The sequence below is a fragment of the Ornithorhynchus anatinus genome, chromosome 11 (genome assembly GCF_004115215.2).
Source record: "Ornithorhynchus anatinus isolate Pmale09 chromosome 11, mOrnAna1.pri.v4, whole genome shotgun sequence".
Taxonomy (NCBI): domain Eukaryota; kingdom Metazoa; phylum Chordata; class Mammalia; order Monotremata; family Ornithorhynchidae; genus Ornithorhynchus; species Ornithorhynchus anatinus.
Window position 1 is genome coordinate 42,209,474 of NC_041738.1, and position 19,240 is coordinate 42,228,713.

The following is a 19,240-nucleotide window of genomic DNA, read 5'->3' on the forward strand; positions in this document are numbered from 1 at the left end:
ACGATGTGCAGAGCACTGCACTAAGCGCTTGGAAGGGACAATCGGGCAACAGATAGTCATTCATTCAGTGATATGTAGTAATGTTGGTATTTGTTAAGCGCTTACTATGTGCAGAGCAATGTATTGAGCGCATACTAAGTGCAGAGCACTGTACTAAGCACTTGGAAGGGACAATTGGGCAACAGATAGTCATTCATTCAGTCGTATTTATTGAGGGCTTCCTATGTGCAGAGCACTGTACTGAGCGCTTGGAATGGGCAATTGGGCAACAGATATTCATTCAATAGTATTTATTGAGTGCTTACTATGTGTAGAGCACTGGACTGAGAGCTTGGAAGGGACAATTGGGCAACAGATATTCATTCAGTAGTATGTATTAAGCGCTTACTATGTGCACAGGACTAAGCACTTGGAATGGACAATTGGACAACAATCATTTATTATTCAGTTGTATTTATTGAGCCCTTACTATGTGCAGAGCACTGGACTAAGCGCTTGGAAGGGACAATTGGGCAACAGATATTCAGTAGTATTGAGCACTTGCTATGTGCAGAGCATTCATTCAGTAGTATTTATTGAGCGCTTTCTACGTGCAGAGCACTGGACTAAGCGCTTGGAATGGGCAATTCGGCAACAGATAGAGACAATCCCTGCCCATTGACGGGCTCACAGTCTAATCGCTGTACTGAGCGCTTGGAATGTACAGTTGGGCCACAGATATTCATTCATTATTCAATTGTATTTATTGAGCCCTTATTATGTGCAGAGCACTGAGCTAAGCGCTTGGAATGGACAATTGGGCAACAGGTAGAGACCATCCCTGCCCAATAACGGGCTCAGTCTAAATGGGGGAGACAGACAGCAGAGCAAAAGAGAGCAAAACAAGACAACATCATGAAGATAAATGGAATCGAGGAGCTAGACACCTCATTAACAAAATAAATAGGGTCATAAATAATACATACAAATGAGCACAGTGCTGAGGGGAGGGGAAGGGGGAAGAGCAGAGGATGGGAGGCCACACAACACGCACCTCACACCTCTCTAAGCGACTCTCCATCCTGTCGGCCGGGTGTGCAGTGTCCCCGTCACTCGGGTGTGTGGTGTGTGTGTGTGTCACTTGTCACCCGGGGTCCTTCTTGGGCCGTGTCCTTGAAGAAGAACCGGCCCGGGGCCCGGTGGGAAACCGGGGCTCGAGTTTCTTCTCCCTCAAATCAGACGAACGATGATGATAACAGTATTTGTGGCACGGTGGAAAGAGCACGGACTTGGAAGTCCGAGGTCATGGGTTCAAATCCCGGCTCTGCCACTGATCAGCAGTGTGACTTTGGGCAAGTCACTTGTCTTCTCTGCGCCTCGGTGACCTCGTCTGTAAAATGGCGATGAAGACTGTGAGCCCCACTTGGGGCAACCTGATGACCTTGTATCTTCCCCAGCGCTTAGAACAGTGCTCGGCACACAGTAAGCGCTTAACAAATACCAACATTATTATTATTCTGGGCCAAGCGTTCTGAGCGCTGGTGGCTACTGGGGTGAGATCCCTCCTGTCATTCATTCATTCATTCATTCAGTCGTATTTATGGAGTGCTTACTGTGTGCAGAGCATTCACTCAGTCGCATTTACTGAGCGCCTACTGTGTGCAGAACATTCAGTCGCATTTATTGAGCGCTTACTATGCAGAGCATTCACTCATTCATTCAGTCCCATTTATGGATCGCTTACTGTGTGCAGAGCATTCGTTCATTGTCAGTCGCATTTAATAAGCGCTTACTGTATGCAGAGCATTCATTCAGTCAGTCGCATTTATGGAGCGCTTACCATGTGCAGAGCATGCATTCAGTCACATTTATTGAGCGCTTACCGTGTGCAGAGCATTCATTCATTCAGTCGCATTTATGGAGCGCTTACCATGTGCAGAGCATGCATTCAGTCACATTTATTGAGCGCTTACCTTGTGCAGAGCATTCATTCATTCAGTCGCATTTATGGAGCGCTTACCATGTGCAGAGCATGCATTCAGTCACATTTATTGAGCGCTTACCTTGTGCAGAGCATTCATTCATTCAGTCGCATTTATTGAGCGTTTACCTTGTGCAGAGCATTCATTCATTCAGTTACGTTTATCGAGCGCTTACCGTGTGCAGAGCATTCATTCATTCAGTCGCATTTATTGAGCGCTTACCTTGTGCAGAGCATTCATTCATTCAGTCGCATTTGTTGAGTGCTTCCTGTGTGCAGAGCACCGTACTGAGCGCTTGGAAAGTAGCATTCAGCGACAAGTAGAGACAATCCCTGCCCAACAACAGGCTCACTGTAAATACTCGTGGAGAAGTATGGTAGAGTGGGAGGCTTCCATCTCGGGGCCCCGGCCTGCTGGGGGGTCAGGACCAGGGTGCCAGCCCCCTCCGAGCCCGGTGGGCACGGGCCGGGCACCGCTTCCTGCAGTCCGGGAACCGGAACGCGGGGAATTCCGCTGGCCCAAAAGGGAGCTGGCCACAGTTGAAAACTGCGCAGAGACTCTCTGTCAGGCCGCTGGAAGGCCCGGGCTGTATTTGCAAGAGGCAAACGTATCTTTGGTACTTAGTGGCCTGCCATTTATGTAGTTTTTTTAAAAAAAAAAAATGGTATTAATCGCTCATTATGCGCTAAGTGCTGCACTAAGCGTGCGCTGAGGTAGAATATGACTTTGGACTAGTCACTTCACTGAGCCTCGGTTCCTTCATCTGTAAATTGGGGATTGAGACTGGGTGCCCCACGTCGGACGGGGATTGGGTCCGATCTGGTTAGCTCGGATCCACCCAGCGTTTAGTAATCATAATGATGATAATGATGGTACTTGTTAAGCGCTTACTATGTGCCGAGCACTGTTCTGAGCGCTGGGGTAAACAGAAGTTAGGTTGGACACGGCCCCTGTCCCTCATAGGGCTCACACTGTTAGTCCCCATTTTACAGGTGAGGGAACTGAGGCTTAGAGAATTGAAGTGACTTGACTAAGGTCACACAGCAGATGTGGCAGAGCCAGTACAGTGCCTGCCACATAGTAGGCATTTAACAAATACCATTATTATTATTATATAAGATAATCACGCTGGACACAGCCCCAGCCCTACATGGGTCGCACAGTATCAATCCCCCTTTTACAGATGAGGCAACTGAGGCACAGAGAAACTAAGTGACTTGCCCAAGGTCACCCAGCAGACAAGTGGCAGAGCCAGAATTAGAACCTAGATCCTTTGTAACTTGTAATTTACTGCTTCTCCAACTTGCTGCCCTCATGTGACTTTTTGTAGCAAGAACAGGTGGGAATATTGTTTTCTCAGAAACTTTTGGTTTAATTAGGGACACAGATTTCATTTGTCAGTCCCCTGAAATCTAGATGCAGGGTTAAAGAAAAGAAAAACCAACACAGATTTTCAGCTGCAATAACTTGTGACAAATGGGGGAGAGAAGAAGAGCTCACTTGGGGAATCTGTCGCTATGGCCATTTCATGGTTGTACATGTCAGGAAACCAGCCATAGCTTTATAAATGTTTCCATTAGAGTGGCAGGAAGTGTGCAGTTCCAGTGCTCGTCTGCTTGAAGCAGCGTGGCTCAGTGGAAAGAGCCTGGGCTTGGGAGTCCGAGGTCATGGGTTCGAATCCCGGCTCTGCCACTTGTAAGCTGTGTGACTGGGGGCAAGTCACTTCACTTCTCTGGGCCTCAGTTACCTCAACTGGAAAATGGGGATTAAGACTGTGAGCCCCATGTGTGACAACCTGATTACCCTGTATTATCCCAGCGCTTAGAACAGTGCTCTGCACATAGTAAGCGCTTAAATACCAACATTATTATTATTATTATTGTACTTCTGAGAGCTACTCTTAGTTACAAAAGCCTTAGAAGGGAAGAAGCACCATTGCAGAGTCAGACCAGTGACCCTTTAGTTCAGAATTTGGGCTCTGATAGAATTAACCCAGCCCTCTTTTGATAAGGTGGCTCATCGATGGGCGGTGCCCCGCACATGACTTCTGGAGTCCAGAGAAACCCGAGTGCAAAATAGTCCAACTCCATCGAGATATGGCAGGGAACACTGCACCGGAGTTGCACTGGGGTCCTAGTGAAGAGACATTAACATCTGCTGAATATTTTTCCCCCGGGAGCTTCAATACCTGAGAGGAAAACAAGACCAGAAGGTAGAAGAGAACAGCCAGAGAAGCTACAGCTCTGTAGTCTTTCCTTGCCATGCCTTTTGATCTCCTCAACCAGATGGCTATTCTTTCTTGGTTTTAATTTTTTTTTAATGGGCAGCCAGCTTTCTGACCCCCCACAGATACAGGAGGTGAGCCCAGAAATATGATTCCCCTAGAGAGAAGCAGTGTGGCCTAGTGGAAAGAACATAGGCTTGGGAGTCAGAGGATCTTGTCTGCTGTGTGACTTCGGGCAAGTCACTTAGCTTCTCTGTTACTTCGTCTGCAAAATGAGTGTTAAGTCTGTGAGGCCCATGTGGGACATGGACCGTGTCCAACCTGATTATCTTGTATCTACCCCGGCACTTAGTACAGTGACCGGCACATGGTAACGAATGCCGTAAAAAAAAAGGAGAGGTATATTGCAAACTTCCAAAGAGATGTCTCTCCTTAGAGCTGAATTTCTTGCCAGAGTGAGCTAGATTTAAGTTAAAAGTAGATTAGGAGCTAATACTTCGACCAGAGCTGCAGTGGTTCTCTATATACCAGGATTGATTTCTTAGTTTTTGGTAACAACCTTTGTTTGGGTCGATTGGTCCGATTGCAGGCATACTCACAGATAGAAAGGGAATAGCAAATTTGCGTATACTTGTACAATATTGGTTCACGTGTATGTCGTAAAGTACCTTTATTGCTCCAAGGACTCAACACTATAGGCCTGTAGTTAAGCACACCATTCATCAGTCAGTCGTATTTATTGAGCGCTTACTTTGTGCGATTCACTCTGTTGCCCAGATTATCTTTCTACAGAAACTGTACTGAGCATGTCACCCCCCCCCCCCCCCCAAAATCTCCAGTGGTTGCCTGTCAACCTCCATATCAAGCAAAAACTCCTCACTTTGGGCTTCAAAGCTCTCTATCCCTTGCCCCCTCCTACCTCACCTCCCTTCTCTCCCACGTCCCAGCCTGCACACCCTGCTCCTCTGGTTCTAACCTCCTCACTGGGCCTCATACTCGCCTGTCCCGCCATTGAGCCATGGCCTGAAATACCCTCTCTCCTCAAATCCACCAATCACACTTCCCCCCTTCAAAACCCTGCTGAAGGCTCACCTCCTCCAAGAGGCCTTCCCAGACTAAGCCCCCATTTTCCTCAGCTCCTCCTCCCCTCCGTGTCGCTCTGACTCACTCCCTTTGCTCTCCCCCCTCCCCTCCCCACGGCGCTTGTGTATATCTATAATTCTATTTATTTATATTGATGCCTGTTTGCTTGTTTTGATGTGTATAGATCTATAATTCTGTTTATTTATAGTGATGCCTGTTTACTTGTTTTGATGTCTGTCTCCCCCCTTCTAGACTGTAAGCCCAGTGTGGGCAGGGATTGTCTCTATTGCTGAATTGCACTTTCCAAGCGCTTACTACAGTGCTCTGCACACAGTAAGTGCTCAGATATGATTGAATGAATGTTTGGTTGAGGGAAGGATGCCATCAACAATGGAAAACTTACAAGATCAAGATCCCCAGCAACTGTGACCCAAGCCTCCTGAAGCCATAGATAGAGGCCCCCACAAATCCCTCAGCCTTATCTGAAGTTACTGTCTATGTACTCAACCCTGCCAAGTCACCTGACAGTATCCTTAGGAGCAAAAGCTCGTCTCTTCGTTTACTGGAGGCTTGCAGAATGAGGAAGAGCCCGATGTCACATATTCAAAGAGCCAGAGGCAGGTCAGAGATTTCCTGATTCTTCCTCCGGTATGAATCCCCCAGTTCTTTTAGGAATTAGGCAAAGCCACTGCTGAGTAGGCTTGTGGTCCTGGGAGAGGAAGTGTTGGCTAGGCAAAATTCACTCAGAAGAACCGGGGGTTGGGGGGAGGGTTTTCTGCTCATTTAAACCATCCGTTATTGTCTTGCTTTTGATTTTTCCAATCGTTAAAATATGGAATAGAATAGATTAAGCTTCTTCTCTCCCTCACCAATCTTCCAGAACCCTAAATACAGTTCCTTGTTTGAGTGTGAATGTTCCTAAATGCCCCCATTACCAATGGAAATAGGACAGAGTTCCTTGTTTCTTAATTTATAGACTTCCCCTCTGTCAGCTCGTTTCCTTAATTCTGGCTATGAAGCAGGCTGCTGATTGAATTGAATAGGAATTTCAGGGGCAAAAAAGTCATTTCGTTTGTATTTTGCTGCTACCAGTTTTGCTTTTTAGCAAGTGGATATTTATTCAGCTCCCTGTGTGTTTTTTTCCTGTAGATGGGGTGGGGCGACCTGGGAGTGTTTGGGGAGCCTTCTAGAGAGACCCCTAATTTGGATCAAATGGCAGCAGAAGGGGTTCTTCTTCCAAACTTCTACACTGCCAACCCTCTCTGCTCTCCATGTAAGTAAACTTCAGTTTCAAAGTACTTTGGGGCGGGAGGGAAGAAGGTGGTGGAGCGCAGACCTAGGGGTTGAACATTGCAACTCTCATTCATTCGTATTTATTGAGCGCATACTATGTGCAGAGCACTGTACTAAGCGCTTGGAATAACAGTTCGGCAACAGAGACAATCCCTCCCCAATGCCGGGCTCACAGTCTAAACTCTCCTACTCTCCCAAGCGCTTAGAACAGTGATCTGCACCCAGTGAGCACTCAGTAAATACGATGTTTAACTTATTGATTAATTCGGACCTTCACTTGCTCTTTGGTCCAAGCTGAGCCCATTGGCCTCCCTGCCTCAGCCTCTTCATCTTTAGAACGGGCTTGATCTATCTTCAGTGGGACTAGAATCGTGTTTATAAGTTCATTCAGTCGTATTTATTGAGCGCCTACTGTGTTTGTCGAGATCCTTATTCTCGGTTCTTATTGAGAATCCACAGTTCTCGGTATTGTGCAACGTGGAATTAGGCAAAGCCGCTACCGAGTAGACTTGCGGTCTTCAGTGAAGAAATGTCGGACAGCCATGATTCATTCCGAAGTTTAGTGGGGGTTTTCTGCCCGTTAAACCATCTGTCATTGTGTTGCCTTTGTTTTTCCATTCTTTCCATCCAGCCAGGGCAGCTCTGCTGACAGGCCGCCTCCCTTTCCGCAATGGATTCTACACCACCAATGGACATGCCAGAAATGGTGCGTGTTCAGCTTTTCATTTGGTTTCTCCCCTTTTCTTACACTCCTTTGGTAACAAGCAGCGTGGCCTACTGGAAAGAACACAGACTGGAGATTCAGGAGGCCTGAGATCTAATCCCAGCTTTACCGCTCGTCTGTTCTGTGATCTTGGGAGAGTCACTTAAATTCCCTGCATCTCAGTTTCCTTATCTGTAAATGGGGATTAAATACCTGTCCTCCCTCCCCTTTAAATTGTGAGCCTGATGTGGTAAAAGGACGGTCTGATCTGATCTGTATTGTACTTACCCTAGCACTTAGCATAGTTTATGGCACATAGTAAGCATTTACCAAATATTATTATTATTATGTTAAGGTCTTATTATGTGCCAGGCACTGTACTAAACACTGGGGTAGATAGAAGCTAAGTGGATTGGGCACAGTCCATGTCTCACGTGGGGCTCACAGCCATTTCCCATTTTACAGATGCGGTAACTGAGGCACAGAGAAATGAAGTGACTTGCCCAGGGTCACACAGCAGACAAGTGGCAGAGCTCAGATTAGAACCCAGGTCATTCTGACTCGCAGGCCTGTGCTCTATCCACTAGGCCACATTCTCATTATTATTGTTGTTGAGCCTTTGCGGAGAGTATCAGCAAGATTTGACCTCATGTTGTCGTTTGCAGAGGTAAAGGATGGGAGCGATGGAAAGTTCTTCTTCTAGGGACAGAGAGATCTGTCTTGAATAAAGAGTTAAGCCTCCAAATGATCCCTTTGCTTTGCTGATCCTCATTTAACCGTAAAGAAGCTTTGATTTTTGTGGGCCAAGGATTGAATTTCGAGGGGAGTTGAGGTAGAAGCAGAGTTAAGCGCTTATGCGTTCTCCATTGGATTACACGACGGGTCAGAACTGGGTATTTGACAAATCTTCGGCTCAGTGCTTCTCTCCTTTTGCTTCTGGTCCCAGTTTGATTCCGCCTGAATTGTTAAATCCAGATTCTCCTCCCCCCCGACCCCCCAGTCCCCCATCTTCCCGTGGGTGTCCATGCCTGCGGGGCCAGGAGACTCCAGGCCCTAAAACCTGGAGCTGGGTGGCAAGGAGGAACCATTCAGGTCTGTGCCCCCTCCTGGAGACTGAGTCATGGTTTTAAGAGATTGGGGATCTGATTCATTTGGAGAGTCCTTAGAGCCATCTTGCGTCTCTGGAACCGTGATCCAGACCTACCCAGTGGGGAAGAGAGAGAGGACCTACCCAAGGTCCTTGATTCCAGGATGACCCAAAGCCTTCTCCTGATCTCTCAGGGGAGCTTTAGGCCCTTCTCGCTCCCCATGTGGAAAGGGGAATGGCAGTCGACTGTTGCTTGTTCGGCTGTTTCTGGCCCAGTGGGACATTACTTTGACTCAGCCTCTATTCCTACTCCTCACGGAAGACCCAAAGCAAGACTGAGAACTGCGTGGAGAGAATGGAGCCCAATGTGGGACAGATCTGATTAGCTTGGATCTGCCCCAGTGCTCTGAACGGTGCTTGGCATTTAGTGAGCACTTAACAAATACCGCAATGATGATGAGCATTTTAAAAAGTAGGGACCTGACCTGTGCTCTCTTCTCTTTCCCTGTATAATACGCTGCTGTAATGTGTCCTGCTTTTTCTCTTCTCCAACTTGTGGTACAACACTCCTGCCTTGTCCTAAGCCTTGTCTTTCACTTGCTCTCATCCCCTAGAAGTAATAGGATTTATTAAGCACCTGCTGTGTGCAGAGCACTGCCCTAAGCACCGGGAAAGACTACACAAGTAGGAATTAGACATGGTCCCTGACCCTCAAGGAGCTCACAGTCCAAGAGAATAAGGGGGGAAATGGAGACTGGGGGCAGATTAATTAAAGTAACATAAAAGTCCAGGACAAATACAGAAAATAAAACCAAAAATCAGCAGGGCACTGTGGCTAGAGGAACAGAATTTTAGGCTCCTCATGGCCGAGGGTCTAAGGCACACCTGTATCCACAGCAGTAGCCAGAGCAGCCGACAATCTTCCCGAGATTTTGTGGAGCTTCACGCTGAGGGAGCTATTCTGTTTCCCGCTGGGGTGGAAGAAGGCAGGATGGGATGGAGTCTCCTTAGCGGTGCGGAGGTGAGCTGATGCTGGTTCCTGGGCAGGCAGTGTAGCTGACTGTCCAGTGGAGGGGTTGCTATGAACGCTCAGCAGCAGCTCTGATCCCTGTACCAGCACGCAAAAAGCATGTGAGGGAGTAGGGGTCCCGGCAGGCACGGAAGGGAGGTGGCATGGATCTGTTGCTTCGCTCAGCTGCGACGCAGAGGTTCAGGATAGTAATGCAGTTGGTGCTGGGGCACTTTTTTTTTTTCCCATGGTATTTGTTACACACCTACTATGTGCCAGGCACCATACTAGGCACTGGGTTAGAAACAGGGTAATGTGGTCAAACATAATCCCTGTCCCACATGGAGAGTACAGACTTAATCCCCAGTTTACAGATGGGGTAACTGAGATGCTGAGAGGTGATGTGACTTGCCCAAGATCATGCAGCCAACAAGTGGTGGAACTGGAATTAGAACTCAGATCCTTCTGACTCCCAGGCCTGTGCTCTCTCCAGTAGACCACCCTGCTTCTCAGAGTCCACTGTTGGACTCATCATTCATTCAATCATATTTATTGAGCATTTACTGTGTGGAAAGCACTGTACTAAGCTCTTGGAAGAGTCCAATACAACTACAGACACATTCTCCACCCCCAACGAGCTCACAGTCCAGAGGGGAAGACAGACATTAATATACAAAAATAAATGTGTCATTGACTTGAAGAGGTGTTAGAGTTTGGCAGGAAGCGTCCCCCTCTCTTCTCTAGAGATGACTAGGCTGCTTCGTCTAATCCCCGCTACCGCTCAGCACTCTCACCGAAATCGTCCACTGTTCTCAATTTTCACCAATTAAAATGGGACTTCTCGACTGGTTGTAAGGTTTCTGTGACTTGTTTGTTAGCCTCAAGTAAGCGTATAAAACCGTCTCGTTTATCCAGCCTTCACGCCCCAGGAAATTGTGGGGGGAATCCCAGATTCTGAGCTACTACTTCCAAAACTGCTGAAAGAAGCGGGATATGTCAGTAAGATTGTTGGCAAGTGGTAAGTTTACTTTGAGATTATTTTGTTGTTTTTTCTCTTTATCTTTTTTTTTTTTTAAATTATTCACACTAGGAAGCTCCAGCTGTAAGATGTTTTTAGGAACTCCAGAATTTGGGAGAAACGCCAAGGGGATGGAAAGATTAAGGATATCTTGAACCTGCCATTGATCGCAGTTGAGAAGGCAGAAAGAATGTCCCTGTGCCCCTTCCGGAGTGGGATTTTAGAAATGTTCAGCCGTAGCGGAAAATAGCCCTTCGAGCGGAGTGGAAAGGGGAGGGAAGTATGGAAAGATTGAGCCTTCACATCGAAAGGCCACAGTCAGGATAGCTTGCACATTCAAGGAAGTTCTGTGGTAGAACTGAAATGCCACAAAAAAAAAAAAGTACTGAAGGGACCTGGAGAAATCTTAGGTAGAACAGATATTGATGTAGTCGCCTGTAATTAGAAGCACAGTGATAGTCAAGTGTAGGGAAAACCCACTTGCAGAAGAGGAATTAGTGAAAATTTTCCTTCTGGAGCGGCTCAGCTCAACAGGGCATTCATCGTGCTGGGAATTTTTCACTTCATTTTCATCTATGAGACTTTCAAGGAGCACAGAGGTGGCTTATTTCTTCACCTCCCCAGCTTTCCCATTAAAGAAAGATAAGTTGAAAAAGTCTTGGAAATTAAAAAAAAATGCATTTGCAGCTTTGGAGGGTTTCTAGAACACTAGCAGAGTGAATAATGGAAGCTTGGTTAATGACTCACAGGAAATCTTAGGAGCCAAGGGGCTAACTGAAGACAGAGTCATGCCTCTCTTCTTCCTCTCCACTCCTCTCAAGGATAAACCGGGAAGCTGTCCATGGCGAACTCATCCTACAGCCCAGAAATGATTACCGAGGTTGTCGATAAAGTGAATGCATCGGCAGAGCGTATTTGGAAGTATTGGAAAGCTTTTTTATGGCCAGGTCAGGGCCCATCAGGGTTTCTAGGCGGAACTCTTGGGGTTCACAATTTTGGTGCCTAATGAACTTGGAGAGAAGCTAGATAATTACCAACTAGAGAAAATACCAGCAGAACTAGCGTTGGGAATCAGGTATCAGGCAAAGCACACAGTGAACCTGTCCTGAGGCAACAACAGGCTTCGGTGTTTCTCACCACCATAGAGCAAGTGGTCTTGAATGGAGTCCGTATGGTTTGCCGGACACAGTAACTCTCAAATTGGAGAGGGAACAAGTGAGCTAGAAGGCCTTCCAGGAAGTCCAGGGAGTTAGTCTATTTTTAAGGTATTAAGCCCTTACTGTGTCAAACACTGTTCTAAGCACTAGGATAGATATAGAAGTCAGATCGGACACAGTCCCCTGTCCCACATGCGGCTCACAGTCTAAGTAGGAGGGAAAGCAGGTACTGAAATTGTAGTTGACGAAACTGAGGCACAAAGAAGTTAGGTGGGCTGCCCAAGGTCGTACAGCAGGCAAGTGGCAGAGCGAGGATTAGAACCCAGGTCTGTGCTCTCTCCACTGCTTTCCCAGACTGTTAGTGGCCTAGACTAAGACCTGTGGAGACCACACACCTGGCCAGTTTCTGGAAGCTAAAGCAGGGATGACTGGGTTTGAGGCTGATGTGGGTCTCCTGTGAGAATACTGCTGGCCTGGCTCTAGCACACACGGACCTATTTGCACCCTCCTTCACGCTCATCTATGTCCGCTCACTATATTTCAACAGCATTATCAGTATTTTCATGTTTGCCCTTCGTTAGAGTGTAAACTCCTTGTGAACAGGGAAATTGTCAATTCTTTATTCCGTACCTCCCAAACACTTCGTACAGTGCAGCCTATCAAGTGTAGGCTCAGTAAATGTGACTTCTACAACCTCTAGTACCATTACCACCAGTAGCTAAAGAGATTTTAGTGCTGACATAGTCACCTGCCATGGAGAGGAAGCCAACTGCACCGGGGTGAATTAGGAAATACTGTAACTATCTGGAAGACAGATGCATTAGACTGTAAGCCCATCAATGGGCAGGGACCGTCTCTATCTGTTGCCGAATTGTACATTCCAAGTGCTTAGTACAGTGCTCTGCACATAGTAAGCGCTCAGTAAATACTATTGAATGAATGAATGAATGCATTCAGAGTGACATACCTGGTAAGTCAGTCAGTAAATGTGTTTCGATGATGTGTTGAAAGTTCGTTATTAAACAGAATGTTAATCCAGAATAATTATATTGAGGGAGAAAAGCTGGTCTAATTCTCAGATGTGCGTAAAGGACGAGTGTATACAAACCAAAAATGAGCAAACTTCAGTTCTCCACAGGCTAGTGTCCCACCGAGGATAAAGAACATATAAAGAGCCAAAGTCAATACTAGGAGTAAAATTAAGGGTCGAATTTACATTTTCCGGAAAGGGGGAAGTCCGGGGGGCAGGGCGAAGATCGAAGGGATCTGAGAGCAAAGTCACAAATTGCTATCAAAGAAGCCCGCTCTCTCAGGGAATGAAAAAGAATTACTGAATGTTGAGTGTCTAAGACACTTAAGATGAAGAGCAGTTAGTTGAACTTGAAAAGTGATCAAAACATTCTTAACAGGCTGAGCAAGATTAGGGAAGGGGGTATGCTGGGGAAGTCTGCAGTATTTGAAAACCTCCTGGCTCACTCAAGCAAGGCTTTCTTTGGTCTTGACTTTATATTGACTGTAGAAGCGAGAGATCAGCTGTAGAGAAAAATTAGGCTCGGGGGAGGGGGGAAGCCGGAGAAGAGCAGAGCCTGGCAGGAGGTTCCCCACAGCTTAGACTGACGCCTCCAATGTGTGCATGGGGTTTGCAAACTGGAAATCCCCTCCCTCTTGACTTAAGCAGATGATCTTCGCTTGTTGAAACAGATTTCACAGTTGTCACCAAAGTGGGCATTTTGCCCATTTTATCTTCTAATCACTCAACATACATAGTAACGGAACTTTTTTTGGAATTATAAATACATAGCAGTTCCTGGAGCAATTCATGTCGGTTGTGTGTAATCAGATTGCATCTAGGATTCACCCGGCTCCTAATAGTTCATGGCTTTCGAAGCGTCTCTCTTCACCTTTCAGACCCGTTTTTGGAAAATGAAGAGGCTGAGCTGTGAGAGATTGGTGTGAAGTTAGTTACCTCCAGGAAACTTCTCAGGGTTGGGAGGCCAGATGAAAGCTGGGGAAATTAATTTGTGTCCTTGGGTTTGTGTTGGGGGTTGGGAGAGGAGGATCAATTGAGAAGCAGCGTGGCTCAGTGGAAAGAGCACGGGCTTTGGAGTCAGAGGTCATGAGTTCGAATCCCAGCTCTGCCACTTGTCTGCTGTGTGACCTTGGGCAAGTCACTTCACTTCTCTTTGCCTCAGTTACCTCATCTGTAAAATGAGGATGAAGACTGTGAGCCCTACGTGGGACAACCTGATTCCCCTGTGTCTACCCCAGCGCTTAGAACAGTGCTCTGCACATAGTAAGCACTTAACAAATACTAACATTATTAATATTACCAATTCTGCGAAATGAGTGCTTACTATGTGCAGATCACTATCCTAAGCGCTTGGAAAAGTGTAATTCAATAGAGTTGGTAGAGAAGATCCCTGACCGCAAGGACCTTACAGTCTACGGGAGGAGCCGGCAGTAAAATAAATCACAGGATGGCAATAGGTCTTGGAGATGGTGTTGAGGGCTGGAGACTCAGCTTCCAAAAAAGTTTAGGAATATTTTATTTGGAGAGTGGGATGGTGGCAGGGGCATGTATGTTGGGGAGGATTGGTCTATAGTTGAAGCATTTTTATTTTCCATTCTGTTGGATCTCTGAACTGTCTTGGGTTCCTGTTTCCAGGCATCTGGGTCAAAGACCCCAATTCCATCCCTTGAAGCATGGATTCGATGAGTGGTTTGGCTCACCCAACTGTCATTTTGGACCTTATAACAACAAGGTCAGGCCCAACATCCCTGTTTACAGGAACTTGGAGATGGTTGGCAGGTAATTCAACCTTTTCTTCTCCCATCGTCCATTTATCAGTGGTATAAATTCCTTTCGTTCCAATTTTACCCAGAGTCAGAGCGGGTTGGAGCTGAGAACTTCCTTTTGATCATTTTTTGCCTGTTGAAGCGGCCCGGAAGGCTTTTTGGAGTCTTTGTGTGCTTGACTCTTCTGCACTGAAGGTTTTTGGCAGTTGGTTTGTTTGCTTTTTATGTGGGTGATACTAATCCCACTTGTAATCCCAAAGACCACAGTTCCAGTTAACATGTCAGCTTGGGATAGTTTTAGATCAAAGACTATGCCAGGTGCCAATTTGAACATTTGAAGATCTTTCTCAGAAAACTGTCCAAATCTGGGTTGATGGATTGGACTGAGAGTATCTCTGAAAATGCTGAGGGTCCCGGTAGTTCTTCTGGGGAATTATGCTCCCAAATGATAACTGCAAATCAGTGCAACTTCCTACTCTTCTTTGCTTTTTCCTCAAAGGACCACTTTTCAATGGCCAGATCAAAATTCAAATTCTATCCCAAATTGCGTGGGGAATAAACCCACTCAACACCTTATTATCCTTTTACTACTGCAGATCACCACTAAATTGCCTCAGCCTCCCCTTCAGACACATACAACATAACGGACACAATTGAGAGTCAGCCTGGCCTAGCCCAGGACTAGGAGTCAGGGGACTTGGGTTTTCTAATTTTGGCTCTGCCATGTGCTTGTTGTGTGACCGTGGGCAAGTCACTTAATTTCTCTGAGCCTCAGTTTCCTGTTTCTTTAATTCCTGTTTTTCCTACCCCTTAGACAGTGAGCCATATGTGCACCAGAGACTGTGTCAGCTTGTTGTGGGCAGAGAATGTGTCCGCTAACTCTGTTGTGTTGTACTCTTCCAAGCACTTAGTACAGTGATCTGCACATAGTAAGCACTCAATAAATACAATTGATTGATGGTACTGTATCTACTCCAGTCCCCCGAGTGTAGTCGGCACTTAAAAAAAAAAAAGTCACAATAATGGTAATAATAAGTAGGTTGCTGTTTGAGGAGCAAAGTGTATGGGCTGGTTCGTAGTGGGAGAAGAGGGAGGAAAGGTAGGAAGGAGGGATCTGAATGAATGCCTTAAATCAGATGGTTAGGAGTTTCTTTTAGATAAGGATGTGGTTTGATAACCATTGGGTGTTTTTTGAGATGTGAGTAGTAATTATGATCACTGGATGGGCAAGGTTACTGAAGTTTGTCACATTCCGTTAGTTTTGGATCTCCTTGGCTCAGTCAGGCTATCCGTGTGGGCCCTGGAGAAGTAAGAGTCTATCCTGATTTTCTTATGCTTTGGGTTTTTCTTTTGTTTCGTCAGATTCTACGAAGATTTTCCAATTGAGCAGAGCACAGGGGAATCCAATCTAACTCAGATCTACCTACAGGTAGCGGACCTTTGAATGTGGGATGGGGAGGCCAGTTTTTGGTATTTTTGGGGGGAGTTGCGCACCAGAGGCAGAGGGGCGACATGAATTCTCACTTTCAGGAAGCCCTCGATTTCATTGAGAGACAACACAGCAGTCAGCATCCCTTCTTTCTGTATTGGGCCATTGATGCTACCCACGCGCCCGTTTACGCCTCGAAACCTTTCTTGGGCACTAGCCAGAGAGGACGGTAAGTGACTTCATATTCCTTCTCTGCTGTCAGGTGCTGGAGAAAGCCACAATTGTCTCTCTGAGACAGTCGCGGAGCAGTCGGTCTGCCAGGTCCCGTCAGTACAACCCCCTAGAGACCGTTTCTCTTCCGACCGACTGGGTGACTCAGGCCCTCAGCTTCTCTGGGCTTCTTTCTTCTCCCGAAGGATGGAAGTAACTACCCAGCGATCACAGCCAACCCATTTTATTAACCTGTAATTTGACTTCTGTTGATTAGTGAATAACAGAGAAGCAGCGTGGCTTAGTGGAAAGAGCGTGGCCCTGGTCATCAGAGGACCTGGTTCTACTTCCGGCTCCACCGGGTTGCCTGCCGTGTGACTTTGGTCAAGTCACTTTAACTTCTCAGTGCCGCAGTTGCTTCATCTGTAAAATGGGGTTTGAATACCTGTTCTCCCTCCTCCTGAACTGTGAGCCCCAGGTGGGAGAGGGACCGTGTCCCACCTGATTGACTTGTATCTGCCCCAATGCTTAGAACAGTGCTTGACGCATCACCAGCACTTAAAAAATATCATTAAAAAAGTCAAGAAGAAAGAACGTGTTTCTTGTCCCTCAATCAATTTACTGTCCCTCTTTCTGTAGTTATGGGGATGCAGTGCGGGAAATTGATGACAGCGTTGGAAAAATCCTGAAATTCCTTCAGAAACTGGGTATTAGTGAGAGCACATTTGTGTTTTTCACATCGGATAATGGAGCTGCTCTCGCTTCAGGATCAAGGCAGGGTAAGTGTCTGACATTCATTTTTCCCATTTATGCACCCATTCAGAAAGTTGCCCGTTTACAACACTGCCTTGCCAGCTAGTGCTGATTTCTTCTTAAGTGGAAGAAGAAGGGAGAAGGTCTAGATAGGGGTCTTCCCCTAATCCATCCTACAGTGGATTTTTGGTTTGTTTTTTTAAGCAAGTGGTTACTAGGTGGCAGGCACTGTACTAAGTGATGGGATAGATACAGCCTAATCCAGTTGGACAGAGTCCATCTCCCACACGGGGGTCACAGTCTTATCTGTAAAATGGGGATTAACTAAGGCACAGAGAGAAGTGAAGTGACTTGCCCACAGTCACACAGCAGACAAGTGGCAGAGTTAGGATTAGAGCCCGGTTCCTTCTGACTCCCCTGCCCATGGTTTACCCACTAAGCCATGCTGCTTCTCATTTGCTTTATTGGCAGTGCACAGTCTCTTTGGTTTCTGCATCCCCATGAATGTGCTTTGTCTGACTGCTTGAAGGTTTTCTGAATCTTCTGCCAACAATAAACCACCGTGACACACATTTCAGTTCTTATAGAGGGAGCCCTTATTTGGGTCCTCTAAAAACCCTTCAAACAACTGTGGAAAATTCATAGCCTATGGGATTTACTGCCCTTCGTTACGTTCCTCACTTCGCTTAAAACCATTGAAAGAACAGGTTTTCTCAGATCCGTTTCCTTCGCAGCATTCCGGTGTCGGAGACCGGGAATCTCTATTTTCCACTTTGCTCCGGGTGGTTATTTAGCTGAGACCCAAGAGAAGTGTGTACGTCCTGCAGCTGACTTTGGGCTGCAGCTTTGACTCCTTGTACCAGACCCGCTCAGGCTCTCTGCCTCCTCGCGGAAAAAGCCCTAATGCACCACCTTGGGGAAAGCAAAGTTCCAAACTGTCGTCTTTGGGTTTTGGGGGTATCTTGTTTTCAATTCATTATATCATTTTCAATATAATTCTCCATTCCCCCAGGAGGCAGTAACGGTCCCTTCCTGTGTGGGAAGCAAACCACCTTTGAAGGTGGCATGAGGGAACCAGCCATCGCCTGGTGGCCAGGACACATAGCTGCCGGACAAGTAAGTGAATGTTGTTGGCGTATTAGGCCATTTCACACTATTAGAGCTCTCTAAAAGGGTCAAGATTTAGGACTTGGGGATCTTCTTCAAGTAGAGCTCTTATGGGTTCGGAATAATTTCTAGAGGTCGTCTTGTAATTTTAAAAAATGCTTTGAATCTGTGTAGAGCTTTGCTTTTTTTTTTTCCCAAAGCAGTTTCATATCCATTATCTCACTCTACCTTTACAACATTCCTACGATATAGGACAAGGCGGGAATGATTCTCATTTTGTAGTTGAGGGAATTGAGGCCAGAGAGGGTAAATGAAGCAGATTCCAGCTCTCTTGACTCCCAGACCTGTGCTCTTCCCTCTAGTCCCTGCTGGGTGTTTTAGTTCCTTCTAGTCCTGGTTTGGACTCCAAGAATAATTTCCCCTGTTCTGACATATTTTACTTAGGAATAATAATAATAATAATGGTATTTAGCATGGTTTAGTGGAAAGAGTACGGGCTTGGGAGTCGGAGGTCGTGGGTTCTAATCCCTGCTCCACCACTTGTCAGCTGTGTGCCTTTGGGCAAGGTACTTCACTTCTCTGTGCCTCAGTTACCTCATCTGTAAAGTGGGGATTGAGACTGTGAGCCCACATGGGACAACCTGATTACCTTGTATTTACCCCAGCGCTTAGAACAGTGCTTGGCACATAGTGAGTGCTTAACAAATACCAACGTTATTATTTTATTTATTAAGCATTTACTATGTGCTAAGCATTAAGCCAGATAGAACAATCAGATTAGACATTCTATGTGCCAGGCAGGGTTGAAAATCCAAGAGAGAGGAATAGCAGTTATTTTATCTACATTTTACAGACCAGGGGAAGTAAGGGGAGGTTAAGTGACTTACCTAAGATCACCAGGCAGGCCATTGACAGAGCTGGAATTTGAACCAGAGTCTTCTGACTTCCAGATTCGTGCTGTCTCTTGGCACGTGGTCCCTCAGAGGAAGCAAAATACTTGCAAACCTAATGGCCCATCTCTGGAAATGAAATTTTACCTGTCCAAAAATAAATCCCCAATTAAAGATCTCTTCTTGAGTCACCAGTAACCGTAATGGGTAGGGAGAGCACAATTCTAGGGCCTCTTCTGTTTGATTCTGGAAAATCCACTTAACCTGTCTGAACCTTGTTGGCCCCATCTGATAGCTCATAGCTGCCTCAAGCACCTGAGGAAGAAAGAGATACTATGTGTGTGATATGTTACTGTGTGATGTGTGATATGTTATCATGTGGATGAAAGATAGTGATAAAGGAAAAACACAGTGGCCTGATTATTATTAGTAATAATGCCCATTATTGTTCAACATTGATTAAATCACCCATTTTGCCAAGAGCTTCACACAATACAGCCCTGCCAGGGCCCAGACTCAA

The 19,240-nt window shown here is 46.2% G+C and overlaps 1 protein-coding gene across 1 annotated transcript in view; it reads left to right on the top strand.

The window, feature by feature from the left end:
• GALNS (galactosamine (N-acetyl)-6-sulfatase) overlaps positions 1-19,240 on the top strand; it is a 65,743-nt gene that overhangs the window by 1,392 nt on the left and 45,111 nt on the right. The window contains exons 2-9 of the mRNA XM_029075342.2: positions 6,418-6,541; positions 7,193-7,267; positions 10,276-10,378; positions 14,201-14,344; positions 15,694-15,760; positions 15,862-15,989; positions 16,610-16,749; positions 17,736-17,839. Of these exons, the coding sequence (XP_028931175.1) occupies positions 6,418-6,541; positions 7,193-7,267; positions 10,276-10,378; positions 14,201-14,344; positions 15,694-15,760; positions 15,862-15,989; positions 16,610-16,749; positions 17,736-17,839 (885 nt within the window). The remainder of the gene's footprint in view (positions 1-6,417; positions 6,542-7,192; positions 7,268-10,275; positions 10,379-14,200; positions 14,345-15,693; positions 15,761-15,861; positions 15,990-16,609; positions 16,750-17,735; positions 17,840-19,240) is intronic.